The 9,337-nt window shown below is 62.0% G+C and overlaps 3 protein-coding genes across 3 annotated transcripts in view; 1 reads left to right on the top strand and 2 right to left on the bottom strand.

Moving 5' to 3' along the window:
• Positions 1–3,208, top strand: part of NDUFV1 (NADH:ubiquinone oxidoreductase core subunit V1) — a 3,513-nt gene extending 305 nt beyond the window's left edge. The window contains exons 2-8 of the mRNA XM_049780890.1: positions 87–270; positions 1,558–1,747; positions 2,024–2,236; positions 2,349–2,515; positions 2,657–2,738; positions 2,825–2,970; positions 3,063–3,208. Of these exons, the coding sequence (XP_049636847.1) occupies positions 87–270; positions 1,558–1,747; positions 2,024–2,236; positions 2,349–2,515; positions 2,657–2,738; positions 2,825–2,970; positions 3,063–3,146 (1,066 nt within the window). The 3' untranslated portion in view covers positions 3,147–3,208. The remainder of the gene's footprint in view (positions 1–86; positions 271–1,557; positions 1,748–2,023; positions 2,237–2,348; positions 2,516–2,656; positions 2,739–2,824; positions 2,971–3,062) is intronic.
• Positions 3,209–3,344: 136 nt separating this feature from the next.
• Positions 3,345–6,067, bottom strand: LOC126019110 (double C2-like domain-containing protein gamma). Its single transcript, XM_049781299.1, has 9 exons — positions 5,769–6,067; positions 5,592–5,671; positions 5,448–5,519; positions 5,253–5,362; positions 5,042–5,171; positions 4,903–4,956; positions 4,010–4,161; positions 3,844–3,925; positions 3,345–3,764 (listed from the first exon to the last, which is right to left on the bottom strand). Exons 1-9 carry the CDS (start codon positions 6,010–6,012, stop codon positions 3,435–3,437), a joined length of 1,254 nt encoding a protein of 417 aa, XP_049637256.1. The 5' UTR covers positions 6,013–6,067; the 3' UTR covers positions 3,345–3,434.
• A 1,225-nt stretch (positions 6,068–7,292) lies between these two features.
• NUDT8 (nudix hydrolase 8) lies at positions 7,293–9,248 on the bottom strand. The gene is made up of 4 exons (XM_049781252.1): positions 9,055–9,248; positions 8,857–8,989; positions 8,250–8,327; positions 7,293–7,594 (listed from the first exon to the last, which is right to left on the bottom strand). The coding sequence occupies exons 1-4, from the start codon at positions 9,246–9,248 to the stop codon at positions 7,352–7,354; spliced, it is 648 nt and encodes a 215-aa protein (XP_049637209.1). The 3' UTR covers positions 7,293–7,351.
• Between the last annotated feature and the right edge of the window lie 89 nt (positions 9,249–9,337).

The following is a 9,337-nucleotide window of genomic DNA, read 5'->3' on the forward strand; positions in this document are numbered from 1 at the left end:
GTCATCTTGGAGGGTTCGTGGATGTGGATGTAGGCGAGTGGCATGTGACACCCCATGGGTCTGATGAACCACTGACTCCCCGACAGGCCCAAGTACCTGGTGGTGAACGCAGACGAGGGGGAGCCGGGCACATGCAAGGACCGGGAGATCATGCGCCATGACCCGCACAAGCTGGTAGAGGGCTGTCTGGTGGGAGGCCGTGCCATGGGCGCCCGTGCCGCCTACATCTACATCCGGGGGGAGTTCTACAACGAGGCCTCCAACTTGCAGGTGGGCTGCAATGCCTGGTGGATCTCCTTTATACGTCAGTAGGAGCTCTCAGTGCTTGTTTGGTACCCCAGTTCATCCTGCCTGCATGTGAATGGGCTCAGGGCCCCCGAATCTCCTTCCTGGGCTTATTTATGTCCTGGGAGCCTCACCTTGGAAAGCCTGGTGGAGTTCCTTGCTGCTGGGAGGGAGTGGCCAGGAGCCCCTCACTTGAGACTGCGATGTCTACAGTGGGCGGTTTGGGGTTGGCTTTTCTCTTAGGTTCCCCCCGACAGGTCAGAGAGGAAGGGTCTCCTGAGTAGTGCTTGCTGTTCATGGGCTCTTGGGGTGTGGGGTTTGTGTTGGGGTCACACACTCGGGCGCTTCTGCTATAGAAGCAGTGCATCTCCTCATAAGGAGAGGAAGCCATGTACACTGTCTCCCAGATCCCTCAAAATCACCTGCTGTAGCCAGAGGACTAGGCCCTGCTAGGGATCAAACCGCTCTGGACTACCGGTGAGGCAGGCACTCTAACCCCGTACTGTCTCACCCAATCTCCTTCCATCTTTTTTCTGAAAAATGACCTGTGTTGGGGTCACAGCAATAGTACACGAGGGAGGGTGTTTGCCTTGTCTGTGGCTGACCCAAGTTCGATCCCTGGCATCCCATATGGTCCCCTGAAAACTGCTAGTAATGACCCTTGAGTGCAGAGCCAAGAGTCATCCCTAGGCACTGCCAGGTGCCTCCTGGCAACCCCTCCTTGAAAAAAAAAAAAAACTGTAGGGATGAAGTGATAGCACAGCAGAGTAGGTCCCTGGCATCCCATAGGGTCCGGTGAGCCTACCAGAGTGATCCAGGAGTAGGCCCTGAGTACCACTCGGTGTGGTCCCAAAAATCAAAACAAAATAACCTGTGATGTAGGCTACAGTGATTGTAGAGTGGGTAGGGCATTTGCTTTACATGTGACAGACCAGGTTTGCATCCCTGGCATCCTTACTGGTCCCCAGGCATGCCAGGAGTGAGCACAGAGCTAGCACAGAGCTAGGAGTACTCTTGAGCATTGCCTGGTGTAGCCCCCAAACCAAAAAACCAATCTGATGAAACCTGATCAGTAGTACAGTGGGCAGGACACTTTCCTTGCATGTTACATTACAGACATTACTCATTGCTTTGCACGTTACAGAGATTAGTTCCTCAGCACCCATATGGTCCCCAAGCATGGTGAGGGGTCATTACTGAGCACAGGGCCAAGAAAAGCCTGCAAGGCCACCCTGGGCAGTTAGGGACTGTGCTGTGGCTCCTCTTTCCCAGGTGGCCATCCGAGAGGCCTACGACGCAGGCCTGATCGGCAGGAATGCCTGCGACTCCGGTTATGACTTCGATGTGTTTGTGGTGCGTGGGGCTGGGGCCTACATCTGCGGGGAGGAGACCGCGCTCATCGAGTCCATCGAGGGCAAGCAGGGAAAGCCGCGGCTGAAGCCTCCCTTCCCTGCTGACGTAGGTGAGCGTCTGGCTGGGCTAGCGCAGCTGGGGAAGATCCTGCCAGAGTCTGGGATAGGAGGTTACCAAAAGGATAGGGCCAGAGCGATAACACAGCAGTGTGGGTGTTTGCCTTGCATGTAGCCCGCCCAGTTTTGATCCGTGGCATCCCAGAGGATCTCCAGAGCCAGACAGGAGTGGTTCCTGAGCACTGCCTTGCATGGCTCCCAAAACCAAAATTAATAAAAGACTACCAAAGAGGTATAAAGGCCCTGCCCCATCCTGTCTCCCTCCCCAGGAGTCTTTGGCTGCCCCACCACCGTGGCCAATGTGGAGACCGTGTCCGTGTCCCCCACCATCTGCCGCCGAGGGGGCGCCTGGTTTGCCAGCTTCGGCCGGGAGCGCAACTCAGGCACTAAACTCTTCAACATCTCGGGCCACGTCAACAACCCGTGCACAGTGGAGGAAGAGATGTCGGTGCCACTCAAGGAGCTTATTGAGAAGCACGCAGGTGAGTGGAGATGTAGGGGCACCCGAGGGGGTAGGCAGCTGACTGACACACCGGTGTGCCCGCCCCGTGCCACTCTGACCATCCATCCTCTGGGGAATGGCGGGTGACCCAGGAGGCGTCACGGGAGGCTGGGATAACCTCCTGGCGGTGATCCCTGGCGGCTCATCCACCCCGCTGATCCCCAAGTCCGTGTGCGAGACGGTGCTGATGGACTTCGACTCGCTGATACAGGCACAGACAGGCCTGGGCACAGCTGCGCTGATCGTTATGGATCGCTCGGTGAGGCCTGGTCCCAGTCTGCCTTGTGCCCTCCTGCCAGCCTGTTCCCTGCCCCCCAGAACCCTGTCCTGTGGTCCTGGCTGGGGTCCTGGGGAGCTTGTGCCACACGGACTTAGGGTGTCCTTGCCCCCTGTCGTGTAGACGGACATCGTGAAGGCCATCGCACGCCTGATTGAGTTCTACAAGCATGAGAGCTGTGGCCAGTGCACCCCGTGTCGAGAAGGTGAGTGTGTGCCCACCTTGCCCTGTATTCTGCCTCCTCAGAGGCCCCTGGGCAACACTGAGACCCCTTTCTGCCCTGGGTCGCAGGCGTGGACTGGATGAACAAGGTGATGGCTCGCTTCGTGAAGGGGGATGCTCGGCCAGCCGAGATCGACGCGCTGTGGGAGATCAGCAAGCAGATTGAGGGCCACACCATCTGCGCGCTGGGCGATGGCGCCGCCTGGCCTGTACAGGTACTGCCTGCCCATCGTGAGGCTGGGGCGTGGGGAGCTGCGGACCCCAGACCCTTTCACAGTGCGCCTCTCCCTGCCCTGTCCCTCACCAGGGCTTGATCCGCCACTTCCGGCCTGAACTCGAGGAGCGGATGCAGCAGTTTGAGGCCCAACAGAGCCGGAGAGCCGCGTCCTGAGTCTTGTGCCACCGCCACTCGGCCCTACCCAGAGCCACAAATAAAGACGCTTTGCCCTGGGACTGCTACTTTGGCCTCCGTTCATCCTGTACCATCCTTCAGCTCAGCCCTTGCGCACTGGCCGAGGGGCCCCCCAGTTCTGTGGGAGCCAGAGCCGCCTGTGAGGGGGCCATGGGACACAAGACAGGTTCACGCTGATCTGTTGAGGCGTTTATTGCTCAGGATCAGGCTGAATTGGACAATGGGTGAGGGGGATTCAAGCTCGGGTTTGGCACGGACCTGGGGGTGCTAGTCGCTAAGTGGGATGGGGGCACCATCCAGTGGGTGCCACAGCTCCAGACGCCGGTCACTGTGGCCCAGACACTCGCGCCAGTGCCGCTGCTGCTCCCCGCCAGCCCTGCTGCTCAGCTGCACCCCGCCTGGGACAGCAGTGGTCGGGATCACGGGGTCCCTGGGCTCATCCCCCACCCTCCTGAGACGGCCACGGTCTGGATCTCGGGAGCCCCCACCCCTCTCCTCACCGATGAAGTCATTAGCCGTGCCCAGGTCATAGTCCCACACGGACACCAGCAGCACCTTCTGGGCCAGCTCCTCCCTGGGGCCCGCATAGAAGAACTCCTGGGGAGAGGAGAGACTGGTGCCTCCACCCAGACTGACTGCCCCCCACCCCTCACTGTCCTCCACTACCCCCACCTACCTCATTGAACTCAGGGTTCAGGGTCTTCTTCCGCACGCTGGTCTTGTACTTGGCTTTCTTCCCCACGTTGGGGCGCAGGAGCCTGTGATGGGTGGGGAGACTGGATGTTTCCTGGAGAGATCTCCACCACCAGCCCGACCCCACCCCATTGGTCCATGACACTCACAGGCGGACGAATGGGTCTGAGTAGCCGTTGGCATCCATGGGGGCGAGGTGGGCGCAGCGGAGCACCCCCACGAGCAGGCCCCCCCGCCGAGAGCTGTAGCACAGGGACAGCAACACGCGGCCCCGTTCCTCGCCAGGGGCCTCCACGTCCACCTGCAGGGTTCGGGCAGGTCCCTGCTCCGTCATCACGGCCCTGGGCCTCCCCAAAATGCCCTACAACACAGCCCCGGGGTCAGCCTGTCTGGTTGGGTGCAGGGACAGTACTGTGCTCGACCATGGTCCCACCCCAGAGGCCCAACACGTTCCAGTGCCCTGAGCCTGGGTTCTGACCAGAACTGGCTCCCAGACTGTTCCCCCTTCCCGCCTCCAGGCTTACTGGTGTGACTGCAGCAGCTCGAGACTGCACTAGGGGCAGCAGGAGGCTGTTGGGCCCTTTGGTCCAGACCTGACGGGCCCTGCAGGTCCTTGACCCCCTTCGGAGTCCCTTAAGAGCATCCTGGCTAGGCTGGCCTCTGGCCTCCGGCTTGCCTGAGTCAGTCCTGGAGGGTCCACTTTTTTTTTGTTTGTTTGGTTTTGGTTTTTGGGCCACACCCTGTGATACTCAGGGGTTACTCGTGGCTATGCGCTCAGAAATCGCTCCTGGCTTGGGGGACCATATGAGACTGGGGGGATGGAACCTCGGTTTATCTTGGGTCTGCCGTGTGCAAGGCAAACGCCCTACTGCTTGCCGCACCACTTGGTCCCCTTGGGTTCGCTTTCTTCTCCATCTGTCCCACAGCTTCTCCTGTCTGTCCCCTCTGGGCCCTGACACCCTCCATGCCCCCCACCGCCTACCTGGTGCAGGCAGTGCCACCCCCACCCTCGCCCCCTCCCACCAACCCGCATCTCACGCACCTCCTCGTACAGGGACATGCCACGTGCCATGTCCAGGCTCTTGGGCCGCTTGGTCTGGAATGGTAGAGGCAGGTCAGGGTGGAGGCACAGCCCTGTGCACTGCAGCCCCGTGGTCCTTGAACCCCGTCCCCGCCCTCACCAGCCTCCGCTTCTCCAGACAGACGTCGAAGCTCCTGGCTCGGTCGGGCACCAGCTTCTTCAGGGGCACACGCAGCTCTCCCAGGGGGGGTGCCCGCCGCCGCCGCCTCGAGTCCTCACACACGCACAGTCTGGGCAGGGGTGCAGGTCAGGCCCGACGGACACCCCCCAGACCCCTCCAGCCCCCTAGCCCAGCCCAGCTTGAGTCTCACCGCAATGTCTTGCGTCCTGCGTCCTGGCAGGTGAAACCATGGTAGGTGAGCGTCTCTTCCCAAATGGCATCCCCGGAGCCATGCACTGTGCGGGTCCTCAGCTGGCTGGCCTGGGGTCCAGGTGTCATGGGGTGTCATGGCCAGGCCCCTCAAGCAGGGGGGAGTACCCAAACCTAAGGTGGTCTGGCCCCTCACCTTGCTGGCCCCAGGGAGCAGATTGGCCTTGACGTAGGTGTCCACAGAGCCCGAGGTCAGCGGCTTGAGTCCCTGCAGCAGAAAGGGCACTTGTGGTGTGGTTGTTTGGGGCACCACCACCTCCCTCCGAACTGGCCCCCTCACCTTGGCTCGGTGCATGGTGCAGTGCAGGGCACTGTTGTCAGCGTCAAACAGAAGCGTGAACTCCAGCGTGCCCAGGGCGGCTGTGGTGCGGGTGGGCAGGTGGCTGAGCCCCTACTGGATCTCCCTATGAGAGGCAAGGGTCCCCAAACCCCTCACGCCCCACTTAACCCCACTTACTGCCGTCGTCCGAATCTCCCTCAGGCTCTGGCTTGGGCTGCGACAGGGACAGGGCGGCAGTGTCCCTGGCCAGCTGCAGGGTGGGAGCGTGCGGGGGCCGCCTCCCAAGGGGGTAGAAATGCGGGAAGTAGCCGGAGATGAGGTGGATGGGCCGGATGGGGCCGGGGCTCACGTCGATGGCCATGTGCTCCTGCATGCTGATCTTCAGGGGCCGCCGCCGGGCCTCTGGTCCTGAGCCCGCCATGCGGGACAGGCACCCCGAGGGCTAGAGAGCAGGGGAGAGCATGGCGCTGATGACCTGGGTTTGTGGCAAGGAGCTGGATGTGGGGGAGACGGGACTGAGAAATTAGGGTGGGAATACTCACCCTCCGGGAGCTGCCTCCCAGCCGGCTCACTCCTGGTTGTGCCTGGCTGCAAATGGCTGACCAGTCACACCTCCTGGGAATATGGGTCCCTCCCTCCCCTGCACCCACCCAGGGTTATTTTCGGCCACATCATGAGGCCTGCTCCCAGGTGAGAGGGCTGGAGGCCATATGATGTGGGGGTGTGTGTGGGTGTGAGGAGCACTCGGGGAGGTGTGAAGGGGCAGGGAAAAGTGAGATGAAGTTGGGTGCAGCGGCCCAGTAGGCCCCCCTCACGGGCTGCTCTGGAGTGATCCCCCCGGTTCCCCGAAACACCCACTGTGGATTGGGGGTCCTGCTAACCTGCTTGCCTCCTGCTCACCATCAAGGCCATGTGGGCCTGCTCAGCACCTAATCTCTCTCCTGCCTTCCCCAGCTCTCAGACTGTGCCCATCACCGATGCCCCATTCCTGCTGGCAGGCATAGATGGGAAAGGCAGAGGAGTCCATGCAGGGCTACAAATGCCAGAAGAATGGCTGCTGGCTGAGGATGATGTTGCCCTTCCCTCCTCCCAAGCCACAAAGAGAGGCCAGTCTAGAAAAGTGCCATAGTGCCCCAGAGATCCTGGATCCAGCCACACCTGAAGCTTGCCCATTTTGGGAACTTGCAGTTTTTGTTCATCTTTGAGGGTAGCTAATGAGCTTCCTCCACTGCTGCCTGGCCCTGCTCACGTCTTCCCACACCACAAGGCCCGGCACCAGCAGGCTCAGCCCGTCCATTTCAGGGCCCTTGATCTGAGGAACAGAGGACCGATTCTATTACTCTCTGCAACGGATTGTATCATAGTGGTTATTGGGGCAACCTGGTCACCTCTCACAAGGTCAGAGGTAGCATTGGTTGGTATTTAGTGTGGGTGGCATCAGTTTTACAGTTAACAAGGAAGCTCCCCTGGGCAGCTGGGCCCAGAGGCGGCCACAGAAATCTGAGATCCAGCAGAGGAGTCTATTCTTGAATCAGGGCCCAGTGCAGACAACACTTGGGGTGCCCTGGGTGTCAGTGGCCCCCTAGCAGGGCCCCACCTCTGGGGCTGTGAAGGGTGATGCAGGGGGCAGGTCTAAAGGCACGTCATAGCAAGTACTGTTGCTCAGAACCCAACACAGACACAGAGGCTGCTGCCAAGTGAGGAAAAAACACTGTTTATTCAGGTCTGGAGTGGATCAGGCTGGAGATCCTGGGCTCGGGCTATTGAGAGCCAGACCCTGTTTTGGGGGGCAGCCGGGACAGAAACAGGCGCGTCTGGTGGTCAGGCGCCAGCAGCTTCAGGGTGAACTCAGTGATGACGGCCGTGAGCCCCCAGATGCGGTGCGGGCCGTGCAGGAAGACGGGCAGCGTGTAGTCGAAGCGACCCTCCTTGCAGAAGTGGGTGTAGCCCTGGTTCTCGGCCTGCAGCAGGTGGGCCAGGGGCAGCGTGAACACCTCTTCCACCTGCGGGCAGGGCCAGGAGAGCGTGGCAAGGCCCGCAAGAGGGAGGAAGGGAGGGGCTTGGAGGTGGGCGTGGCCAGGAGATTATGGGCGGGGCCAAGAGTGGCTGGGAGGGGCCAAGAGTGGCTGGGAAGGTCCAGAAGATTGCTCGGTGGTGGGAGGTGCCAAACGATTGGTGGGCGTGGTCAGGAGAGGGTGGACTTGGCCAAGAGTGGATTGTAAGGTCAGAGTTTAAGGGTGGGCGGGGCCAGGAGGGCAGGGATGTCCAGAAGAGGGAGTGGCTTGGAGAAGTGGGCGGAGTCAGAAATAGAGGGAAGGCCCAAAGAAGGTGAGAGGGGCCACGAATTGAGTGGGTGGGGCCATGAGATGGTGGGCGGGGCCAGTAGTGGCTTGGAGGTGAGAGGGGCCAAGAGATTACTGGGCGGGGGTCAGGAGCGAGTGGGCGTGGCCAAGAATGGATTAGAAGGCCCAGATAAGGAAAGGGCTTGGGGTAGGCGGGGCCACGACGTGACATCCAGAAGAGGGCGTGGCTTTGAGGGGTGGACAGAGCCAGTAGACGGAGTTTTGTGAAAGTGGGCGTGTCCTCTCAAAGTGGGCGTGATCAGGGTGTGGGCGGGGCCAATCCCCCATGACCTGCCTTTCCTTCCATGCCACTCACCTCATCAGGGTTGGGCTTGAGGTTCTGGGGGTCCACTGGTCCGACCCCAGCAAGCACTGGCACCACTGTGACCTTTTGCTGGGAGGAGGGCAGGGGTCAGGGTGATGCTCGGGCTTGCGGTGGAGGGTGGAGGGAGGGCCAGAGAGGCGCCTAGTGGAGAGCTGCCCCGCCCCCACCGTGGACCTCATTAGCCAGAGCCCAGCAGTCGGGGGCTGAAATCCAAACACACTGCCTGAGCGCCCCAATGCACCAGACCCAGCCAGGCCCCGGGTTCCAGCAGCCTGCCAAGCCTCCCCTTTCTGTCCTTTCCCTTTGGGGGCCACACTCGGCGATGCCCAAGCGTCACTCTTGTCTCTGGGCTCGGGGGACCTTGGAGATGTTAGATCGGCCGTGTGCACGGCAAGCGCCCTCCCCGCTGTGCTATGGGCCCGAGTCTTCCCTGTGTAGACCCCCACGCCTCACCTTGCTGAGCCTGTGCACGCCGTGCCTCAGTTTCCCCAGGGAGCCGGCAGGGCCTGGGAGGGGCGCTGGCTAAGACTGTCCTCGCCTGCCAAGCCCAGCCCTGGGGGTTAGTCTGGTGGGGTGACAGCGCGCGGGCCTGCCTCACCTGGTTGTACACGGGGTGCAGGATCCCCCACACGCGCTCCTCGGGCACGGCCAGGCCCAGCTCCTCGCGCGTCTCCCTCAGGGCCGTGTGCACCACGTCCCGGTCGGCGGGGTCCCACTTGCCGCCTGGGAAACTGAGGCACAGGGAGTCAGGACGGCAGAGCCGCGCCCGCCCCGCGCCCGGGCCAGCTTCGGGTACCTGACTTCGCCCTTGTGCCGCCCGGACAGGTGGCGGGAGCGCAGCGTGTAGAGCAGCGCGGGGACCCCGCGCACCGAGCACAGCGGGACGAGCACCGCGGCGGCCGCGGGTCGCGAGCGTAGCCGGGCCGTGGCCTGGGCCAGCAGCCGCCGGTAGCGCCGCTCGCCCTCGGCCGACAGGTCGGGCAGCGGCATGTCGGGCGCTCGGAGGGCGCCGGCGACTTCCACGCCCGGACGGGGCGCTGGGCGGGGCCGAGGGAGGAGCCTGAACCCGCCCCTCGCGC

The sequence above is a fragment of the Suncus etruscus genome, chromosome 9 (genome assembly GCF_024139225.1).
Source record: "Suncus etruscus isolate mSunEtr1 chromosome 9, mSunEtr1.pri.cur, whole genome shotgun sequence".
NCBI lineage: Eukaryota > Metazoa > Chordata > Mammalia > Eulipotyphla > Soricidae > Suncus > Suncus etruscus.

Excerpts from the sequence above, each read along its gene's own strand:
- LOC126019110 (XM_049781299.1), bottom strand. The coding sequence starts at position 6,012 with ATGGCGGGCTCAGGACCAGAGGCCCGGCGGCGGCCCCTGAAGATCAGC. Across the intron at positions 4,957-5,041 it reads GTCTGGAGAAGCGGAGGCTG|ACCAAGCGGCCCAAGAGCCT; the intron begins GTGAGGGCGGGG and ends CTACCATTCCAG. Across the intron at positions 3,765-3,843 it reads TGAACCCTGAGTTCAATGAG|GAGTTCTTCTATGCGGGCCC; the intron begins GTAGGTGGGGGT and ends TCCTCTCCCCAG.
- NUDT8 (XM_049781252.1), bottom strand. The coding sequence starts at position 9,248 with ATGCCGCTGCCCGACCTGTCGGCCGAGGGCGAGCGGCGCTACCGGCGG. Across the intron at positions 8,328-8,856 it reads TGCACCCCGTGTACAACCAG|CAAAAGGTCACAGTGGTGCC; the intron begins GTGAGGCAGGCC and ends CCCTCCTCCCAG. Across the intron at positions 7,595-8,249 it reads TCAAGCCCAACCCTGATGAG|GTGGAAGAGGTGTTCACGCT; the intron begins GTGAGTGGCATG and ends CCCTGCCCGCAG.